We start from the raw sequence: 24,228 nt of genomic DNA on the forward strand, positions 1-24,228 counted from the left end.
AAAAAAAAATTCTAAGTATAGGCTGGGCATGATGGCTCACACCTGTAATCCCAGCACTTTGGGAGGCCAAGGTGGGCGGATCATGTGAGGTCAGGAGTTCAAGACCAGCCTGGCCAACATAGCAAAACCCTGTCTCTACTAAAAATAGAAAAATTAGCCAGGTGTGGTGGCACACGCCTGTAATTCCAGCTACTTGGGAGGCCAAGGCATGATAATCGCTTGAACTCAGAAGACAGAGGTTGCAGAGAGCCGAGATGTGCCACTGAACTCCAGCCTGGGTGACAGAGTGAGAATCTGTCTCAAAAAAAAAAAAGAAAAGAAAAAAGTAAGTAACCTATCAAGTAAGACATCAAACTATAAATGCATGTCTGTTTCTGATACATTCTAATTTTGAAAGTTTATAAATTCATTTTCACATCAATTTCAACTGGAGGAAGGAGGGAGAAGAAACAATGAACCTACACTATCCTCTTTTTCTTTCATGTTAAGAAACAGACACTTTCCCTCTAAATTGTCAGCATAAAGGAGGTTTTAAAAACTACAAAAATTGGGAAACCAATCTGATTCATTTGGCTATAGATCAAATGAATGTCAGGCCTCAAGAGGGTAATGTGGTAATATCAAACAGGTAGCAAAAATTATGCATTGAGCACAACCAGAACAGTGACAAGAAAATAATTTGGGGATAAATATAGATGCCACATTAAATAGACTGTGAAAGAAGTAAAACTCAAATCCCCTTTTAAATAAATCTTATCTAAAAGAAGGATTATAGAAAATGGGAATGTATGATTTTTTTAATAAAACAATTCTGCTTCAGTGCAAATATGTAGTCCAAAACAACAAAAAAAAGAAAATGTCTTATGTGACTTAGCACGAACAGTTTCCACAGCCTTTCACACTATTGACAATTTCTTCTTGTAGTTTCTTTCTTTCCTCCTCTTTGGATATATTTTCTTTCTTTGCTTCCCATTTGGGGTTATCATGGTTCTGCACACGGCTGCTCTGTGTATGCCACATTTCTGAATAGATACTATGAGGGTTAGCAAGCAAACCATGGTGGGTACCACGTTCGGCTACCTTACCCTAAAAAGCAAACACATGAGAAACACGGAGAAAGGTCATTTAACTAGCATAATAACTGAAAATACCAAATACTTTCTAACTAAGGAGTTTGAAGGATTTGCATTCATTAAAATACTTCTCCCAATTCCTCATACACAGTATAAGTGAAAAAAATTTAGGTAGGAATGCTTTCCTCCCTGTTGAGCTACCCAGTGACAGAACAAACAAAAGGCTATAAAATTTCTAATACCATAAACACCATTTTATTTAAAGGAAATAAAATTGTAATGTTTCATTTGTCATTTTGAAGGGAAGGTTAAAATGTAAAAAGGTGATATTTTCTGTAATCAGCAAATATTCAAATCAAAAGCACTGTTATTTACAGAGACTTAAAAGATTTAAAAATAATATCCTTAAATCCTTATGTGTACTTTGAAATAAAAAAGATTTCATAAAATAAAAAAGATTTAATGAAAATGAAAAGTTTACTTCTTCTAGTGGCTATTTTTGTTCACAATGGTTATTAAACTTAACACTGCAAAGATTTGGTGGTATAGATTCCAAACTCTGATCTACAATTAATTTGTTTCTTGATAGCTACGGTTAACCATGCTGAGAGACAAAAGGACTTCTGTCACTTTTACTGGTATTCCTGGTAACAGGACTTTTACAATAAACCCTTAAGTAAAATAACTGAAATGTCTGTGCCTACATTTAAGTATTTACATGTAAGGTTATACCGCTATTCCTTGATTTATTCATTTCTGGCATTATCTACTAACTTCCTACTATGGAATACGGAGATTCAACACTCATACTATCCCACATTCCCACTACTCCATCATTTACTCTCCTAATAACATCAGTTACATCACAAATTTTGATTCAGTGTTTACCTTATTACAACTTTGTAAGTATTCCCTGCTTAGCTAAGTAGGTACTAGGATTTTATATATATTTTCTTATATAGTCTTTTAATCCTCCTAGACTTAGTAACTTCCTTGTTTTTTTTTCATTTGCTTAGTTTTCTATGTCACTATTGGAAATCTCTCCAAAGTTTATTACAGAATCACAAAACCCTTCTCAACAGTATTTTTCTCATAATCAACTACATTAGGTAATCTATTAGTTTATTTCCCCTCACCACCCAGAGATATTCCCTTCAGAGCTTTTAGGTTGTTTTCTACATCCTCAATTCTGAAATTGTATGATAATGTGCCCTGGTACAGCTTTATTTTTCCTTTCCATTCATTGTGGTGGGTACTCAGGCCCTTTCAATCTAGAAACTCTTGCTCTGAAGTTCTAGATACTTTTTTGGTATTACTTTCTACGGCAAAAACCACAATAACTTTTGCACCAACCTATTATTTGACAATTTCCTCCCATGTTTCTGGCTTCTCTAGAACTACCACTAGTCAAATGTTGGACTTTTTAGATAAATTCTCTTGTTTTCTGATCTTTTCTCTATATTCTCTCTCTTTTGGAGATTTCCTTGACTTTATTTCAGCAAAGACATTTCTCATTTCAAAAATCTTGTTCTCAGGTCGTTCCTTTATTTATTTATTTACCAAACCCATTTTAAAATTTTGAAATATTTCAAGAGTGACACAATGAACAACTTTATATGCTTCTCCTAGTTTGGCAACCATTATTTTTTCCTACATTTGCTTTCTCCATCTCACCTTCTCTCTATATATACATGACTTTTTTGCTACACAATCTGAGAATGAGCTGCAGACATCATTACACTTCACCCCGAAATATTTCATTAGCATGTATCTCCTAAAAACAAAGACATTCTCCTACATGACTGAAATACAACTATACCACACTCAGGAAATTTAACAATGGCTGGCCATGGTGGCTCATGCCTGTAATCCCAGTTCTTTGGGAGGCTGAGATGAGAGGATTGCTTGAGCTCAGGAGTTTGAGATCAGCCTGGGCAACATGATGAGACACCCCCCGCCCATCTCTACCAAAAAAAAAAAAAAAAAAACCAAAAAAAAACACACACAAAAAACTGAACAATGATATGATATTCTTATTTAACATACAGTCCATATTCAAACTTCATCAATTGTACCAATAATATCCTTTATACTTTTTTCCATCTAGGATCCAATCAGTATCAACACATTGAATTTATAACAGCTTTGTTCTAGTCTGTGTGTGTTTGTGACACTGACATTTCTAAAATGTCCAGTCCTGTTTTTAAAAGACTGCCCTTCAATTTGTATTTGTCTAATTGTTTCTGATTATTAGATCCAGGCTAAACTTTTTTTTTTTTTTGAGATAGACTCTTGCTATGTTGCCCAGACTGGTCTGGAACTTCTGGGCTCAGGTAATCCTCCCACCTCTGCCTCCCAAAGTGCTGTTATTACCAGCATGAGCCACCATGCCCAGCCCAAGTTAAACATTTTGGGTAGAAAGAAAAGATAATATATCTTCAGTGCATTACATCAGGAGGTACATGAGTTCAATTTGCTCCATTACTGATATTAGGTTTGAGCAATTGGTTAAGGTGACATCTATCAGTTTCTCTTATTTCTCTATTTTCAAGGTATTTTTTCTCTAATTAGTAAGTAGTCTATGGTAATTTCAAACTGTGCAAATATTCTAGCCTCAATAGCTTTACACCATATGGTTTCAGCAACCAGTGAGGACCCTTACCTGAATCAATTATTACAATGGTGGCTGTAAAGTGTGATTTTCTAAATTTGTAATTCCTTTTACATTTCATGTGTTAGTTGGCTTTCTTCCTAAAGGGGAATTGTCCCTTTCCCCTTGATGATTTTTGTTTTAGCAGTATCATCATGGATGCATAGATGTTTTTTATTCAATGTATTATAATTAATTAGTGTCATTATCCTTTTTATGCCCCAATTGGCTAGTGGGAGCTCATTCAAAATGGTTCCTGTGTCCTCATGACCTGTGTTCATTAGTTTCCCTGACCCAGATCGGGAATCAACTACTTCTCCAAAGAGTCTTGGTTCCTTTTAGTGAGGAACAGTATTTAGTGCCCAAGATCTGGGTGCCAAGTATACTCATTACTACTGGGTTTTCACAGCTTCTAGGCCTCTTTAGTGAATAGAGTTGGGACATTTTTTTCAAATCATAAATTCAGACTGATAATACTATTCCAATATATCGCAAGGTTCTCCCCCTCTTTGCCAATTCCATATTTGTATCTTTCTTCTCCCAAGAGATCTGTTTCCCAACATCAATGTATTTACTCATAAGCTCAATCTTACACTATACACAAAAATAGTCTCAAAATGGTTACCCCCACACTACTACCAACAATACACTAAGTTCAAATTTCTTTTGGGTTATTTTTGTCTTTATAATATATTCCACTAAGGGTATATAATCAAAGTAATATATTCAAAAGTTACTTGGCTTAATTCTATTTTTCTTCTGTGTGGTTATGTTAGCAATTTTATATGCAATTAGTTTTACTTCTTTCTGTTTGTATTCAATTTTTATTTTTCCCCTATCCTTGTTGATTTAATTTTATTTTTGAAGGTATAAAAACACTAAGCATGGTTCAAAAGTAAAAGAAATATTAAAACTTCATTCTCTTTTCCGTATCTCTTCTAACCCTTTGTACCCACATCCCATAGGCAGCCAATTGCTTTAGTTTCTAGTTTATCCTTTGAGTTTCTTTTTGCAAAAATAAGCAGATATACATATATTCTTTTTTCCTTATCTACTTTGCAAAAGGTAGCATGCTATATTCTCTTTTGTATCTTACTTTTTTTTCACTTACCAATATATTCTACAGATCATGCCATATAAGTTTCCTTTACTTTTTTTTTTTTAATTTTTGGAGACAGAGTCTCGCTATGTTGTCCAGGCTGGTCCCCACCTCCTAGGCTCAAGTCATCCTCTTGCCTCAGCCTCCCAAGTGGCTGGGATTACAGGTTACTTTTTTTTTCTTCTGTCCTTATTTTAGAAATACTGTATTTTCCACAATCTCTGAGCATATTAAGAAAGTCTACATTTTCCATTGAGTTCCTTTTTTCTCTGTTTTGGAGATCTATCCAGTGACATTTAAGAATAGAGCACTGAAAGGCTGACCGGAAGCTCTGTGTGCATTAATATGCCTTTCTAAACCAGTGGACTTCATGGTAGGATGATTATGTAGCTATCTGGACATTCTGTTGGGGTTCTCAAATACAAGTATCTTTTTTTTTTTTCCTGGGGCTGCTTTTGTTTCTCCAGAGAAGAATCCTCCAATTATTTGCTGATGAGTTAAGTAGTGATGGTAAAAATAAACAACTGGTTGGCAAAGTTCTTGGAGCCAGTGGCACAAGAGGGTCTGTGGTCCTATCCTTTGGTATGTTTTGATTTTCAGTTAATCTCTCCCTTGATTGTTAATGTGCCTGGTGGTCTGCTTGTGTCCAAAGCCAGTAATTTCCTGATAAGTAAATCTCCAGACTCTTGCTAAGGTTAGGAAGGAGTATAAACACCAGGCTGTAGGGGTGAGAAAGGGACCTGGGAACTTTCTTTCTTATGTAGTCTTACACTTAATTCTGTTACTTTCAACCTCATGCTTATCGCCACTTTTCATCATACCTGGTGCCTTCAATTCCTGAGCCTTTTCAGGGGCCTACAACATGAATCAACTTATCAACTTGCTTTTTTTTAAATTGATGTCTCTCTCTTTTGACACACAGTATTCAACTTTTTAGCTCTGCTAATCTATCTACTTACCAGTTTCCCCCAATTTGCTGGTATCTCTTGTCCACTGTTACTCCCTCTCCTATTATCTTTGTCCTTACGGCTTTATACTTATTATACTTATTTTATTTCTTCACTTTCATTTTAGTATGGTTAGGGGAAGAAGAGATAAACAAATGTATCCAACTTTCCATGTTTAACTAGAAGTTCCTTAGATAGTCTGTCTTAACATTAACACTACTACAAGAAATTGCTGACAGAACACAGGAGGTGACAGATTATTAGTCAAAGCTAAGGTCATATTAGTTTCACTAGAAAATGATAATCTGTTATCTTCATAATCAGACAACTATAGAATCATCAAATTATGAATAACAGATTCTTGTTTAGATACAGTTGCTATGATCATTAATAAATTAGGTCCAATTATAACCCAAAACCCAAGTGGCAATGGTGTAAAATAAGTGTATAGATACCGTGAATTACATGGCATGAGGAAGGTAATCACATGCCTGCTAACGTATTTTAACAACTTCTATTTGTAAGAAAAGGCTCTTACTACTTGGCTGCATAGAATCAGAAAGCTTATAAAAAAGTAGCAGATTTTATTTAAGATTCTTGAATATCAATGATATAATAAGGTATATTTACAAAATTTCCCATTTAAGACACTCTGGTACAACCACACTGGAAAAATCAGTTTGGTAATGAATGTAAATATTTAAGAACAAACCAACAGAAAGGCCTAGGGTCACAAGTATGCAAGCAACTTATGAAGGTAATAGTATACAAACCACAACACTGAATGCCCTATAAGAAATGTCAGTGGAGTGAAAAAGTCCCTTTAAATAGCTCAATATACAGACAGTACATGAGAATGCTTCTCTCTAAACTCTCGGTACACAGGTTTTCAAAATGTGACCAGGCGTGATGGTTCACGCCTGTAATCCCAGCGCACTTTGGGAGTCTAAGGTGGGCGGGTCACCTGAGCTCAGGAGTTTAAGACCAACCTGGGCAACATGGTGAAACCCTATCTCTACAAAAAATTAGCTAGGTGTGTGGCACGTGCCTGTAGTCCCAGCTACTTGGGGGGCTGAGGTGGGAGGATTGCTTGAGCCCAGGAGTTCAAGGCTGCAGTGAGCCGAGATCGCGCCACTGTACTCCTGGGTGACAAATTAAGACCCTGCCTCAAAAAGAAAAAAAAACCAAAACGATAAAGAATTGAAGATATATTTATTAGAAGGGAAAAATAATTACAGAAAAGGCTGAATTCAGGGTGGAAAACTGCATAATGTTAGAAAAAATCAAGTACTAGGGAGGTGTGGGGAGAAGAGGTCCTTACAGAAAAGAGAAAAGAAAAATTATTGCAATTTTCAAATCTACCCATCACAATAGCGGTACTCTGATTTGTCTAGACTTTTATAGTATACTCATACAGTAATTCCCTTAGAAGAGATAAAGCAGGCTATCTTTCTTCTTACTTTCCCAAGAAAGAAAAACATAAAATAAAAATGACCATGTTTGAAAATGACCACTTTATTTTATGGTAATTTTCTTTTAACCATCAAAGGTATGTGCAGGTATTAGAAAAATAAAAACATATAATACAGCAAAGACAGTGAGCAAAGAGTCTATTCAGAGCAAAAATGAAGGCAGAAAAGTTATTTTATATATGCACCATTGAAAACCTACTTCTATCGTGAAGATTTAATGCTTTCCTGATTAAACTTTTGTTTGTAATACTTTAATAGAGAGTGAGTTAATATAGTTTATTCCTTCTTGGAAGTGACATGCATTATTTCCAATCAAAAGGGGCTAAAAACAGAATCGTAACAGGATTCAGTCTCAACCAAATAATGTAAGAAACAATATTTAAGCTTCTTGTATCTATAACAATTTCCAGTGTTCCTCAAATACTAAACTTTAAAGTTAAATCTCTTACCTGGTCCAAGACAATGATTTCATCTGCATCAACCACTGTTGACAATCTGTGTGCAATGAAAATAGAAGTTCTGTGTTTGACCACATCCTTCATGGCACCAAGAATAGTCTGCAAGTTTGGTAATATGAAGAACAGGAGAAAATAAAAAGAACTATACATTAGGCAAATGTAAATTAAAATAATCATACATTTCCTAAAGGAACATAAAAAATGCCAGTTAATTTTTTATTATGTAAACTTTATACTGATACCAAATATTAGACCTAATCTAATAACTGCTAAAGGGAAGAGGAGAAAGCAAAAAGAGAAGGCAACTATGATCACATTATCATGGAAAAAAATTCTTTAAGATAGGCAACATTTCTCTAAATTACAAAATCTGGGAGAAAGTAGATATTTTCTATACAAGTAAACAAATAAACAACTCTAGTGATATCAGGAACATAGCCACATATAATGTTTACCAATGAGAACAAAACTAAAATAAGGAGAGACTTAAGTGATAGGACACAGAGAAATTCAAAATAATCCAAAGATAGGGAGATTCAAAGAGTATAGGAACATTTGCTTTTCCTTAGTTCAAACTCAGAGGACAGAAGGGGAGACAATGATAACTGTATATTTTTAACTGCAGAAACCTCTTTTTCAAAAGCATTCTGACTTCCTAATGCATCCTAGAAATACATTTTTGTTTATTCCCTGTAAAGTATAAGAGTTGTATATATGTTCAGCTATACTTGGAAACCTGGGTCTAAGTACAGCAAGCTAGATGGAAATAGCAGTGTGGGGGATGGGGATATACCCAAATTTCCTACGGATATTTCTGAACATTTTATTTATTAAAGGAATAAAATTATCAAGAGCAGATGGTTACCCACGAAAAGATCTTATTTTACTAGGGCAGACTGATAATAAGGTACAAGGCCAATACTAAGAAAGCCTGTTATGTTTGTGAGGACTCCTTTTGTAACCTTTAACAACTTAAACTCTGACATCCTACTGAAGATTCTGGACTTTTTAAAAAGGCCCATTAAAATTTACCACATCTTCTAATAACTACTCCCCTTGGGGGGTTGTCTATTGGCTCTTAATGGGTTATGCTCTCTGACATAATAAAGCTGTGTGACTCAAATAATGACTGTTGGTAGGTCTTTTAGTTTGTGGTAGTATGACACATTTTTAGGTAAAAAGTTCTTACAAGCATGTTCCTATTTTTCCTATGAATGGGGTCTGGTCCTGCTTATGGGTCACTTTAAATATATGCTAACCAATTCACTTCAAAATTAAATTGCTTTAAATATGCTGCAGATCAATGGGCCCTGAAACTTAACTCCGTATGAAAATATTATGTCACACAGCCTACAAAACTGAATTAGGCCTATCCTTCAACACTAGGTTTATACTATGTATTGAATTAAAAGGTAGTTGAATGAAGGCAATTGACAAATGCATCCTCCTATCTTCAGTTCTAGATTAAGGGGATATGATAATGAAATTACCATTGTTGTTGAGACTTTTGTATGTAATGTAAAGATGTTGCTATGTAATCTGATGCAGCTGTGGGGCAATGTCATGACATCAGTGTCACATCTTGGTGTTTCATAACACTTCCAGTGAAATGAATACAAATTGATACCAGCACTGCAGGTTGTGTGTGCCTGACTTGCATCTCATGAGTCGCTCCATGATAAGTGAAAGGCTTTCTGGTATGTACTATGTCACAGGTTTCACAATCACTTCCATGACAATTTTAATGAGTGTTAAGTGGCAATAGGAGAGAGACTAAAACTTTCTTCCTTTGTCAGCATATCAGGTGATTCCTACAGCTTTGTAAGATGCAAGGGCAATACAACAATAGCATAAGGTATCACATAGTTCCAAAAGGAGACACATTTGCAAATGGACTTAACACTGTGGTATCTCTAGTTCAATGCAACCTGGCATTCTTACCATCAACACTTGCCATATGGAAAAAGGGGGATAGGCATTTTGCTCTATAGCACTTACTATTGAAGTTTATTCAAAATACAAAATAATGCAGCCATTTTACTGAAACTTCCAAGTAGAAAAGTTAAACATTGAAGAGCTTTATATTTTAATCATAACTTACCTCTTCAGTAATCGAATCTAACGATGAAGTAGCTTCATCATAGAGTATGACTGGGGGGTCCTTCAAAATGGCTCTTGCAATTGCTACTCTTTGCTTTTCTCCTCCTGGTAAAGGAAAATTTTACTTTAAGGAAGCATAGTGCATGTATATTTTATGTTTTTAATGTTTCCATTGATTACAACCACCAAGTAATACACTGAACATTTCCTTATTCTCCTGATCACAGTTCATTTTACTGAGTTGTAGAGTTGAAGTTCATATATAATATCTTTTGACAAAGTATATTCCCTGAAACATGAATGCACTACTGAATTCTGACTTCACAGCAGGTGGGAAGAATGAGAATGAGGCAGGAAGGTAACAACTTTGATTCTACTATTATTCTTCTACCAGAAGCATGCTCATTATATGTTACTTTATATTACAGATAATTCTCAATGAACAGCAATCTCAGAAAAATTTCAATGACAGAATTGACAATGCCAAAAAAATCAATATCTGAAACCTGAAACTTGAAGACATTAAACTATGAATAACTGAATTCGTCTCTTAAGATAAAAAAGTAGCATTCAGCCAGTATTCTCAAGGATTGTTTTTTGATAGAAAGCTATTGTTTTCACAGCATTCTTCAAAGTTAAAGGCATATACTAGATATCTCTTCCTTTATTCAGGTATTTATTATAGGTCTCTAGCATATCAAATTTTTAAAGTAGAAAGGATACAGGCCCAGAAAAGTTAAGTGATTTGCTCAAGGTCACCAAGCAAGAATCTGGACTAGACCCATTCCAGTCCAATGCTCTACTTATCACAATGTATAAGCCCACATTTATTCCTAAATACAAGAATAAATATTAAGAGAGTATTTCTTAAATAAATAGTGAAAATATGTAGTTAAATGTATAGAAAGAAACCTTTCTTTTATTACTGGGACTACTGTAGGTCTAAGGTCATCAATCTTATATAGAACTATAGCTGGAAGTACAGAAGATGGTAGTCTGCTGACTATGTCCCTTTTGGCTTCTTTTCTTGTCTATTATACATTATCAATGTCTGAAAAAACATATTTTTCAGCTTATTAGGAAATAAGCTCTATCCATTACCTGGTACATTAAATATTTTTATTTTTACTTGTTCTACAATTATTATCTTTGGCCTATAAAGGGGTTCCTTATTTTTAATATTAGTAAGCTTATATTTATGCTAGCCATACGCTTCCCCACCTCACAAGATCAAAATTCTCCTAACAAGGCAGGTACCATAAGTACTATCTTTCCGCCTACCTATCAGCCCAGTAGCAGAAAGTTCCTCAAAGAAGTAGATATTCAGAGGAAGGACTAGTTTTGAAGTGCCTCTCAAATTTCAAGTGGAAATCAACTCAGTTGTAATTCTATTCAACAGTATTTTGGAACTTGGAGAAGAAATGTCTGTTTATTCTCTAACATAATTATTAGCATAGATGCTAAATAATAAATTGCTCATTTTGAGAGGTTTGGTTGTAAGGAAATGAGAAATGGGTAAGAATAAAATTTCTTTAGCTATTCCTATCCCTCAAAGGCATGCAGAAAGGAAAAATAAGATTAGAAAATGGAACACAGCATAGCTGGCTGAGGCAAAGTCATGCATTAAGAGGGCTAGTTCATATTACATGATAAATTAGGGATCGCCAGAATTAGCCAAACGGACACATAATTTGGGGGTGGGCCAGATAATTGGAAATTACTTCTATTAAAAGCAGTAATAAAGTGTAAATGTGGACTGGAATGATACCGGCATCTTATACTACCAGGTAATGACCCAATCAACTTAACTTGGAAATAATCTTTGCTTAAAATTTTCTAAACCCAGCCCAAAACTTTCTAACAGACTGCCAATTCCTGAATAACAGGCCTGTTTATGCTTTATTTTTTTAACTTTCAAATCATTTAGCATAGTAGCTTGCACATAGTGTGTATCTAATAAATGAAGCCAGTTTATAATGAAGAGGAATGTGGATTCGTTAAAATTCATATAGAGTATTTCTCATTCTATTTTTGCCTTACCTCTATCTATAATCGATACATTTCCTCCCCAAACTAAACTAGACATTGCTATACTTTTGAAATTCAAATAATTTGGGGGTAAAGAAACATTTTTCTGTGTCCTCCAAAAAAAAGAAAATCAGTCATTTTAGGGTAATTCATTCTTAAACCTAGCAATCTCATAATTAAACATTTAACAAGAAATGTATAAGCCTCAAAATATCCTTGGCCACAGAACAAAGGACATGAAAATGAATTTGGCTGTAAGGAAAGTATAGCAGTTAACAGGATCAAATATAAAGCGGTCTGAAGTACTGAAAACATCTTCTAATGATCTAGGAAGTTATGATGAGAGATATACACTATTCGTTATCAAATTACTTCTCCCTACCCTCACTACTTTCCCAGGTAAAGAACGATCTTGTTTTTCCTTTATCATCAAGATTGTAGATAACAAGTTAGTAATGATCTGAGCATATTTTGATAACTTACTTAATATCAAACACCTACAGTATTTGCAGCTGCAAGTGAAAAAAAAAAAGACTTACATGACTTGAGAATAGTTACTAGTATGTTGAACTGGTTATAGTCAGGGGTAGGAGATTAGTAACCCAATCAAATGTGACTCAATGAGCACTACATTTGAAGTCTCTCATTACATTTTCTAAAAAATGGCTCTGACAAATTAGAGTTTGAAAGAAGTGTACAAGAAGCGGGCAGGTCTAAAATCTCTGATCACCTGAAAGCTTGAGTCCTCGTTCCCCTACTTGGGTGTCGTATCCATGTGGCATTCGAAGAATTGCATCATGAAGTCCAGCTAATTTTGCCACTGCATACACTTCCTCAGCTGAAGCACTGATGTTTCCATACAAGAGGTTGTAATAAATAGTATTATGGAAGAGGACAGCATCCTGAAGCAGATATACCGAATGAATATATGTCTATATCTATATATCTCTCTTTATATATGTTCATTATTAAAAATTCAAATAGTAAAGAGACAAAGGCATAAAGGGTAAAACATGACAGTCCCTTTCATCATCCCTCATCTGCGAAATCCCATTCCCTTCCCAGGGGTAGTCATCATAAACAATTTAGTGTGTATCATTCCAGACTTCTTCCTGTGAATTTATATACCTAAGCATATGTTTTTTTCCCCCAACACAAGTATGGTCATTCTACACATATTATTTTGCAATTGCTTTTTTCAGTTAACATATCCTGGAGATTGTCCATGTCAATAACAGAAAACTAACTCATTCTTTTTAACAGCTGTATATTCCATACTATGGAAATGTCATAATTTATTTATACATTCTCCTACTGATGGACATTAATGTGATTTCCAAGTTTATGCTACTACAATGTTGGAATAAAACATTATGTATATGACTTTGTACACCTGTGTGTTTCTGTAAGAAGAATTCCTAGAAGTAGACTGATGAGTTTAAAGTTAAGCATACTTTTATCCTTTGATATTATTGCCCAAATGTCTTCTAAATATGGCCCTACCAGCAACCAATAATGTATAAGTACACGCTAACCAACAGCATATGAGGGTGCCAGTTCCTCATATACTCAGAAACCCTGGATATTAATAATTTTTAGGTGTTGCTATTCTTAGGGGAAAAATGTGTTTTTTGTTTAAATTAGCATTTCCCTAATTACTAATGAGGTTTGAATATGTTTTCCTATGTTTCTAAGAAGCTTTGACACTGATATTAAAATAGAAAACAAAGAATTTATGCAATATATATATTTTTGGAGAAAGTTCACTTCAAGCATTCATTTGATATTTCAACTTATTCTCACATGGCACACTAAAGCTAATTTACTTCAAGTGAGCATCCATCCCCCATTTTTCTTTCAATCTCTAAACGGTTGGAAGGCTATGGTTAGGTGAAATAAAATGACTCCATTAGTTCACATTAACCAGGATACTCATCTTCTTTAACATCATAATCAGACAAAAAATTTCATGTATTGCTTTAAATAGTATTTAAATCATTTATATACCTATTAATAAAACTTCTCATATTGAGATAATACTTAAACACAATAAGCTCATTGTATAAACAGAAACTGCTTATTTTAAAATAATTTATATTTAGGAAAAAGCTAAATGTGCTAGATGGAAATTTTGAAAATATAAAAACTAATATAAAATAAATACTGATTTTTTGGTGTAATTTCTGCTAAGTGGGTAGATTTTAGCTGCTCTAGTCACAAAAACATGGGTAACTGTGAGATGATGGACATGTTAATTTGCTTCTCTACAGTAATCTAATTATCTATATGTATCTCATAACATCATGTTAGATACCTTAAATATATACAATAACATTTAATAAATTAAAATTTAAATAATCCATATTCCTATCATGTAGCAAGATCTAATATTACATTGATATTTTCTATCTTTTTTCTCTACTGCAATGTATTCATTTAATATTATAAAATCAGGATATTATATTTTGCTTGCTATCCTCCTTTTCAATACTTTGTATTTGCATATTTTTCATGACAATATTCTTTAAAACCACAATATTTATGAATGGCTGCATGACTCTGATCCTATAATACTGTAACCATCTACTTACTGTTGGACATTTACATTGTTTCCAACTGATGCTACTATAAATAATGCTGTAATGAACATCTTTGCATATAAAGACTTGTTCACATCTGTTTATTTCCTTACTAAAATTTCCTAGAGGCAGAGTTATTGGAATAAAGGGTATGAATATTTTTCAGGAACTTGATACACACTGCCAATTTGCTTGTCAGGAAAGCTGTATACTTCCACCAGCAAAACAAGAGATTGTCCATTTTACACAGCCTTGCCCAAACTGGATATTAGGAATTTCAAAATCCTTGCCAATCTGATAGGTGAAAAAAATGACACGTATCCTGTTGTTGATTTAATTTATATTGCTAAGGCCTCCAATGAGGATGAGAGTCTTTTGCTTATTGATCATGTATATTTTCCTTTTGTGAATGTGTTACTTCTCAAAAGGATGAGGATAATTGTTACAACGCCCAAGAGAATGGCAGGAATCTATTTACACGGATGAAGACACTGAATCCTAAGTAGTCACAGCTCAGAATCCAGTTCACTTGACACACAGTTTAGATTAGTGTTTCTTTTTCTTTTTTATTTTTGAGACTGAGTCTAGCTTTGTTGCCCAGGCTGGAGTGCAATGGCGCGATCTCGGCTCACTGCAACCTCTGCCTCTTGGGTTCAAGCAATTCTCCTGCCTCAGCTTCCCAAGTAGCTGGGACTACAGACGCCTGCCACCATGCTCAGCCAATTTTTCTATTTTTACTAGAGACGGGGTTTCATCATGCTGGCCAGGCTGGTCTCAAACACCCGACCTCAGGCGATCTGCCTGCCTCGGCCTCCCAAAGTGCTGGGATTACAGGCGTGAGCCACTGTGCTCGGCCTAGATTAGTGTTACTTAACATACAATCTATGAACCATCTATATCAGAATAACCTAAGAGGCATTTTCAAAAAGGCAGTTTTCTGGGCCCCACATAGTCCTCCAAAATCGTAACTGGTGTATGTGAGAAAGAACTGGAATTATTAAATTAGATTATCTAATCCAATTTAAATGATATGATTTATTTTTTAAATTTATAAATGGTATTGTATATATTTAAGGTATAGAACATGATGTTATGAGATACATATAGATAGTAAAATGATTACTATAGTGAACAAATTAACATATCCATCATCTCACATAGTTACCCAATAATTTCTCTAAATGACTCATGCTGACTAACATGTGGGATTTTCAGTGAAAAAGAGGACAGGGGAGAGTCCATATGTGGGATCATTTGGGGGACATTTTGCAAGCTACATATCCCCATCCAATCACTCTCTTACAGTTCTTCCTCTCCCCATATTTTGATCTATTCTCCCAGGGATTTGATTCTGGCTCCAGAAATCAACTTTATAATACATACTAGCTGCAACTAATTCCCAGGTCTCTCTATAAGCTTTCATCATAAAAAAGCTCACATCCTATAAGGCTATCTACTTCTTAACTTCTCAGACCTTACTTTGAGTTTATTTTCCTTCCAAAGTAACACAGTAAGTGTTTATTAAATGTTTAACATGGGTTCGGCACTGTGCTTGGTACTGACGGCAGAGTGGTTAACAAGGCATACAAAATTGAGGATGGCAGCCAAGCTACTTTGTAATTATTATAAATCCACTATGTTGAAAACTGCTCCAAATTACAATAGTAGTTTTCATTTTCTGAACAATTACGTGATAGACTCGGTATTTTACATTTATTATCTCTAATCCACAATAATTCTATCCTATAAGATACAGGCATCCTTGTTTTACAGATAAGAAAATGGAGGCCCCAGGCCACAGAACTAATGACAATTAGAGATCGGGTTAGAATCCAGGTTTGTGCTCTTTCTATTCTATTATGCTATCATTCCAGGGCTTCCTATCATGCAGATTTTTCCTTCAAGGTTTTTTCTTTTCCTTTTTTAAAAAATCCCTTTTGATACCAGAATTTCACTGGTAGGGTCTAATACTGACTACTTCAGTAGCATATGTTGATCCCTTGATTCAAATTGTTCTAGTTACAGATTGATCAACCCAATAAATCTTCCAAAAATTTGTTTTTTTCTGTTTTTAAATACCTGAGGTACCACTCCCACTGCCCTCCGAAGGCTTTCCAGGCTCACATCTTGTATATTTTGACCAGCAAGATAAATGCTACCCTTTTGAGGCTCATAGAAGCGAAACAATAGCCTCACTATCGTGCTTTTCCTGAAATTGGAGATGAAGAAAGGTTATTTAGCTCCTATTAATGTTAGGAATCCCCAGTTTTAAACCACAGTAATCATTTTCATTATGATAAAGAAAGAAATATTACATTGGGAATCATCAGTCTATAATACAGAATTTTACAAATAACTAAATTACCCACCCTGACCCACTACCTCCTACAATGGCCACTTTCTTTCCTGCAGGGACTTCAAAGGATATTCCACTAAGGACTTTCTGGCCCTCAATGTATTCAAAATGCACATTATCAAAGGCCACGGTAGCTGTCTGTGGTGTGATCTGAAGGGGAGATGCCATCACTTTGTCCTAGCAGGGAAGAGAAAAAAAAAAAAGCCACTTTACGCACTGCCTAGAGTCCAGCTATGAAGACAATTTTCTAATTCACAAAAAGAAAGAGGAAATAATGGAATAGAAGGAGGTTTATAAGTGGACTTAGACCACTTCCAAGCATGCATTTAAAGATTTTTCTCACGCTTCATGGCTGAGGTAAAACAAACCCTGAATGTTTTGGTTTCTGAGCAACTTTATTTGAGGTGGGGGTGGGGAGGGAGAAGGGATAATGGGCAGGGGAGGAAAGGGGCTGAGGATGCAAGGAGAGGCAATCATATATTCTATGTCATTATTAGATAAGTAAATTCAGTGTAAGTACAAATAATTCAACTTAACAAAATTTATTTTCTAGTATAATAGTCTTCATTAACATTGTAAGATTGTATTTATTTATTTATTTATTTATTTAGAGATGGAGTTTGCTCTTGCTGCTCAGGCTGGAGTGCAATGGCAGGATCTCGGGTTCAAGCGATTCTCCTGGCTCAGCCTCCCGAGTAGCTTGGATTACAGGCATGTGCCACCACGCCCAGCTAATTTTGTATTTTTAGTAGAGACAGGGTTTCTTCATGTTGGTCAGGCTGGTCTTGAACTCTTGACCTCAGGTGATCCACCCGCCTCAGCCTCCCAAAATGCTGGGATTACAGGCGTGAGCCACCATGTGTGGCCAGGTTTTTAAACATAGAAGTGAAAGCTCTAACAACCTCTTAATATAGGTGATAGCACCCTGCCCCTGCCAATTCCTGCAAGTAAAATAAATTGGTTTGCTAATGTGGTGATGTAGGAATATTCCTAGAATAATCCTACTAATAGGATGATGTTCACATACTTTTGAAAAGGTACTATATAGATTACTTACTTTAATTCGGGTGTCTACCTTGAGTAGAGTAAATAAGGTGTTCATATCTATGAGTGCTTGTCTAGTCTCTCTATATACAGTTCCCAGAAAGTTCAGGGGTAACGAAAGCTGAAAAAGCAGTCCATTCACCATTACTAGATCTCCAACAGTAAGGGTACCTTAATATGGAATTGGCAGAAGAAAAAAAAAGGGTATTTTAGATAAATGTTACATATTTTCCAATTTAAGATAGGTTTATAGTCTATTACCACGGAACAAAATATTCTTAATCAGCAACAACTCTTATGTCAACTCAATTTCAAAGCATTAATCCATGATTTAGGTAATACAGGGAACTTAGTATACATTAGGAATGGGAAAGACCCACCTATACACTATATATAATATATAAAAAATAATGGTTTAAGTGAGGATAGAAATTGAAGGCTAAAAATTTTCTCTTTTTTTCCCTAAGACACTAGCAACGGTTTCTTTGTAGTGTAAAACAGAAATTTAAAAATTAGTATACATTAAAAATTGGAGAAAACAGATATCATGATTAAGGATGACAAACCATTCTGATGTACATCAAGTTGAAGGAAACAAAATGAAACAGCAACAACAACAAAATGTTGTTGTGACCGAAATATGTTTTCCACATATTTAGGTTACAGTGAATGAATGAATACTAACTGAGTGGGGGTGGGGAGGGTTTCCAGAACGGAGGGACAGACATTTACTTTTGAAGTGTTTTGCAACTAAAAAACGGAGTAGAAAGATTAAAAGGTTCCTGGTAATTCTTAAAAAAAAGAGTGTTTGCAGTTTAGTGCTTTGAACTAAACACTAAATTAATTACATTGCTTTACAGGTCTACAAGAGAAATTAGAAAAACTAGATGCTAAAAAAAAAGTTGTTCTTAAAAGAACAGGTAGTTACAAACAGTAATCCCAATCAATGAGTGAGCCAGTGCTAAACAAAAGGAAGTTAAAAAACCATTATCAAACCATCAAGTAAATACATTCTGATACAAAGAGAAAAGTACTCCAAGGATGTTAAAGCACTTTAACATCCTTTATAATTAAGATAAGCATACACATTCCTTTCATTAATCTTTATTTATAAAAGTTGAACAGCCTGTAAATGTGATAGCCACAGACCCATTACCTGCCACAATTCCCTGACTGGCGAGCACCATTATAGCTGTTAAACCGACACTGAAAATAGCACTTTGACCAAAGTTCAGCATAGCCAGAGTAGAGGTACTTTTCAATGAAGCAGTCTCATACGTCTTCAAAAATCCATCATATCTCTGTGCTTCATATCTTTCATTATTAAAATACTACAAAATATATAAAAATAACTATGGGCAAGTATAATTAGAATTTATTCTCTTAAGTGATTAGTATACTTTTCATCAGACTTCATGTAGGAATACAATTTTGTACTGTAGATTCCATTTTAAAAATTGACTCAATATATTGGACTATGATATCCCTGCAGTTTTCCATAATGAATTGTATTTGAAAAGTCCACAAAATTCACCCAAGGAATATTTACTGAATGCTTAGCTAATTCCAACCTGATCTAAAACAAAATCTTCAATGACACTTCCTTCACAAAGCCTTCCCCTGAGACTCTGAACTGGCAATTCCCACTACCCTCACAACATTATGCCTTCTCATTTAGTCACCTGCATACTTAAATTCTCTCAGTACAGTATAAAATTCTGGGATAGCAGGGATTAGAAAGTAATCTTTTTTTTAACCGCCCTCCCCTGTGAAAGCACTTAGAATACATAAGAGGCATTCAGTAACTATTTGTTAAATGGAAATATGAACAAATAAATGAAAGAATTAATGGGAAGCACTATGCTAGGCATTCTGAGGGATAGAAGAGAGTCAAAAATTTATGTGCCAATTTGATTAGCTTACTGTTCATTCTGAATCAAGATGCTAACGGTATACAGTCATGCATCACTTAACAAAACAGATATGTTCTGAGAAATGCATACTTTAGGTAATTTTGACTTTGCAATCATCATAGAGTATACTTACACAAACCTAGATGGTATAGTCTACCACTCACCTAGACTATATGGTATAGCCTATTGCTCCTAGGCTATAAACCTGTACAGCACGTTACTGCATTGAATATTGTAGAAAACTGTAACACAATGGTATTTGTGTATCTAAACACAGAAAAGGTACAGTAAAAATATGGTAAAGAAGATTTGCAATGGTATATCTGTATACAGCACTTATCATGAATGGATCTTGCAGGACTGAAAATGGCTCTAGGTGAGTGAGTGAGTGAGTGGTGAGTGAATATGAAGGCCTAGGGCTAAATTACCGTACACTACTGTAGACTTTATAAACACTGTACGCTTAGGCTACACTAAATTTATTTAATATTTTCTTTCTTCAATAATACATTAAAATTAGCTTACTGTAACTATTTTACTTTACAAACTTAAATTTTTAAAAACTTTTTTACTCTGTAATAACTTGGCTTAAAACACAAACACATTGTACAGCTGTACAAAAATATTTTCTTTCTTCATATCCTTATTCTATAGGCTATTTTCTATTTAATTTTTCTTTTTTAACTTTTTAAACTTTTTTGTTAAAAACTAAGACACAATCACACACATTAGCCTAGACCTACATAGGGTCAGGGTCAAATATCACTGTCTTCTACCTCCACATCTCGTTTTACTGGAAGGTCTTCAGGGGCAATAACATGCATGGGGCTGTTATCTCCCATGACAACAATGCCTTCTTCTGGAATACCTCCTGAAGGACTTACCTGAGGCTATTTTACAGTTAACTGTTTTTAGAAGTAGAAGGCGTACACTCTAAAATAATGATTAAACGTGTAAAAATACATATACTAGTTAACATACTAGTTTATCATTATCAAATATTAAATGACGGGTCACACAGCTAGTTTGTTTCCACCAGCATTACCAGAAACACATGAGTAACAGAGTAATGAATTGTGCTACAAAATTACAATGGCTACAATGTCACTTGCTGACAGGAACTTTTCAGTTCCATTATTATCTTATGGGACCAACATCATAGATGCCAAAACATCATTATACAGTACGTGACTGTATTTATGATCACTTATAAATTAATTCAGAAGGTAAAAATTGGACAGTGCCAAACAAAAACCGAGAAGGAAAGAGGATAGTTTCTAAAGACAAACAATAAAATAGTATTATTCCATCATATCCTAACCTGAAGCTCTAATTTACAGTACCTATTAAATTAAATGGTAGATCAAATCTTAGTGCAGTGTGAAAGGCAGAGGAAAGTATAATTAAACATATTACCTTCACAGTTTCATAATTCAGCAGTGAGTCTATAGCAGCATTACCTGCATCATTATCTGCTTTGTTCATTTCTATTCTAAATCTAGTTCTGTAAGACAAAGATTTGCATAGACATGAAATACATGTTATAAACGCATAACAATTTCTAAATTTTATGTGGCTTCTAGGGAATAAATTACCTCCACCGTGTGACTGCAACTGTGAATGCTGTGTATGTACCAAGTGTTCCAAGGGTTACCAAAGCAAACTGGGCACCGCATTTGTAATACTAGAAAAGGAAGTCCAAAGAAGAAATGTGAAACAGTTATTGTTCTTGCCAAACAGTTTGTAATACACAACAGCAAATCTCGGTCAAAAGATTTTAACAAAAATATGGTGGCGGGAAGTTATGTACGTGAATGATGGGTGAAAAATCAAATACTTTAGAAAATCTACTTTAGGCAACCAGGGAAGAAAGTCAAACTGCACTTGCTACATCTATAGTACCATCAAATACTAATAGGAAGATAGTACAATAAGCCTAAAGAGGAATAAAAAATGTATACATACATTTTTAACTATAAAAGGTGAAATTGCTAATCATTAGAGAAATGCAAATCAAAACCACAATGAGATATCATCTCAGATGAGTCAAAATGGCTATTATTAAAAAGTCAAAAAATAACAGATGTTGTCAAGGTTGCAGAGAAAAGGGAACACTTATACACTGCTGGTGGGAATGGAAATTAGTTCAGCCACTATGGGAAGCAGTTTGGAGATTTCTCAAAGAACTTAAAATAGAATTACCATTTGATCCAGCAATCCCATTACTGGGTGTATATATATTCAAAAGAACATAAATCATTCTGCCATAAAGACATACAAATGCATATATATTCATTGCAGCACTATTCACAATAGCAAACACATGGATGCCGATCAATGGTGGACTAAATAAAGAAAATGTGGCTCATGTACACCATGGAATACTATGCAGCCATAAAAAACAAAATCATGTCCTTTGCAGCAACATGGATGCATCTGGAGACCATTATCTTAAGTGAATTAACTCAGGAACAGAAAACCAAATACCACACGTTCTCACTTATAAGTGGGAGCTAAACAATAAGTACACACAGACACAATGAGGGGAATGGACACTGGGGCCTATTGAGGGTGGAGGGTGGCAGATGGGTGAAGGTCAAAAAACTACCTATGAGGTACTATGCTCACTACCTGGTGATGAAATAATTTGTACACCACACCCCAGTGACACAAAATTTACCCATGTAACAAACTTGCACAGGTACCCCTGAAGCTAAAAGTTGAAACAGAGAAAAAAAAAAAAGGTGAAATTGCCTAAAATGTTATGAATGGTGATGAGAAACCTAGATATTCTGAGCATATTAGTCCAATGCCATATACAAAAATCTCTGCTTAAAAAAACCTTGTAAGTACTAGTTGATGACTAATCTATGTGTAGAATCGAACAGTTATTTACAATAACAACATGATAAAGAATTTGAGCAGTCCATTGAAGCTTGTGGCAAAATAATTAAACTGCATAATATTTCTGGCATCATGGAATTTTGCTTTCAAACCCATGGGCATGCAACAGTACAACAGCTTCAAATATTCAATTGCTACTAATGAGAATTTAAGATAAAAGCTTGTTATGAAAAATGTTTAACTTACCAAAACACCACTGACAAGCATCACTTCAAACATGATGGGAAGAAGATTAAATACCAAAGCACTCAAGACAAAACTGATACCCCTTGTTCCTCTGTCAATAGCCTTAGATAAAGCTCCCGTCTGTCTGCTCAGGTGAAAACCCAGATCCAGGTTGTGAAGATGGAGAAAGACATTTTTGGCTATTCTTCGGATTGAATTTTGGGCTACCTTGCCAAATACTGCATTTCGAACTTCGTTAAAAAAAGCAGCTCCGGCTCTTGATACACCATCTAACAATACATTCAAAAGAAAAAATAGGATGTAACAATATTAGAATCAAAGGAGTATAGAAATGACAAGGGCTCAGAAAATGTTTGTACAATGAGCAATTCAGTGAATGAATATATCACAGAATATTTACAATAAAAGAAACCTAGAAATAATCTAGCCTAATGAGTATTAACTTTTCTACCACTATGAATCCCTTCAGCGTTATTTCCTCCAGGTTTCAGACATTAAAAGATATTTTTTCCAAATAAAATACTTAAATAATAGCCCACATGGCATTACTGTGGATAAATGTGCAGTGTCTATTGAGGTTTTTTATCTAATTTAATCTTCCTAAATAATAAGTGATAAAATTGAGACCCTGAAAAATCAAGTGCCTTGACTAAAGGCATACCCCTACTAATGTCTCCCAAATCTCTTAGTGTCCTTTCTAATGCATGGGACACACAGCATTCATATTCTGTTCTTTTCAAATTGTAGATTTGTGTCATTACTAATGAATATATTTTAATAAAGCATTTATGTACATATATATTTTTATTTAGCTATTTCCTATTTAATAGCTAACAATGCCAGCAAGAAAATAATTGACCTTTGTGGAAATGGATGTTACAAAAAGTCTAACTATTAGAAGTGGTTGTTATGAATTTAATGTCTTATTTTATATTATTGTTTTCTAGAACTTATAAAAATGCTACTGTTATCATGGAATTTTTTGAAAGTGTATCATACAGAATAGTTTTTAAAAACACATACAAAACATCTCACATAAAACAACAAACATCCAAAACACTAAGTTGTGTTTGTAGTGAAAAGGTCATCTGCTCAAATATGATGAAACCTCCTTGAAGAAAGTCAACACCTGTAGACAGATTAAAGAATCACACATACAGCCAATCAGAACTGCTGTTGCCATGGTTGCAACTGTATTTGGTGCATCACTCAGGTTCAGCATGTTTCCCGACATCTGGTTGAGGCTGTCTACAGCATATTTAAACATGAAGGGAACCACAATATTCATGGCCTAAAAACATAAAAACATCAATTACCCATTATATACAAAATACTTATTTATAAAAGTACAAATATTTACATTAAATTAGTACTTATGGTAATGTTTACATATTTACCACTTACTGGTATTAGAGTGAT

The 24,228-nt window shown here is 34.5% G+C and overlaps 1 protein-coding gene across 3 annotated transcripts in view; it reads right to left on the reverse strand.

Annotated features, from left to right (window-relative positions):
* Nucleotides 1–779: 779 nt before the first annotated feature.
* The window catches only part of ABCB7 (ATP binding cassette subfamily B member 7), a 107,062-nt gene continuing 83,613 nt past the window's right edge, over nucleotides 780–24,228 (reverse strand). For all 3 annotated transcript variants that reach the window (XM_054471378.2, XM_054471379.2, XM_054471380.2), the window contains 12 exons: nucleotides 23,968–24,100; nucleotides 22,810–23,078; nucleotides 21,315–21,403; nucleotides 21,136–21,223; nucleotides 18,963–19,137; nucleotides 17,820–17,977; nucleotides 16,776–16,939; nucleotides 16,486–16,615; nucleotides 12,558–12,729; nucleotides 9,801–9,904; nucleotides 7,691–7,798; nucleotides 780–1,086 (listed from right to left, as the gene is read on the reverse strand). In XM_054471378.2, coding sequence (XP_054327353.1) covers nucleotides 871–1,086; nucleotides 7,691–7,798; nucleotides 9,801–9,904; nucleotides 12,558–12,729; nucleotides 16,486–16,615; nucleotides 16,776–16,939; nucleotides 17,820–17,977; nucleotides 18,963–19,137; nucleotides 21,136–21,223; nucleotides 21,315–21,403; nucleotides 22,810–23,078; nucleotides 23,968–24,100 — 1,806 coding nt within the window. In that variant the 3' untranslated portion in view covers nucleotides 780–870. The remainder of the gene's footprint in view (nucleotides 1,087–7,690; nucleotides 7,799–9,800; nucleotides 9,905–12,557; nucleotides 12,730–16,485; nucleotides 16,616–16,775; nucleotides 16,940–17,819; nucleotides 17,978–18,962; nucleotides 19,138–21,135; nucleotides 21,224–21,314; nucleotides 21,404–22,809; nucleotides 23,079–23,967; nucleotides 24,101–24,228) is intronic.

This window comes from Pongo pygmaeus, chromosome X (assembly GCF_028885625.2).
Source record: "Pongo pygmaeus isolate AG05252 chromosome X, NHGRI_mPonPyg2-v2.0_pri, whole genome shotgun sequence".
In the NCBI taxonomy this organism is placed as follows: domain Eukaryota; kingdom Metazoa; phylum Chordata; class Mammalia; order Primates; family Hominidae; genus Pongo; species Pongo pygmaeus.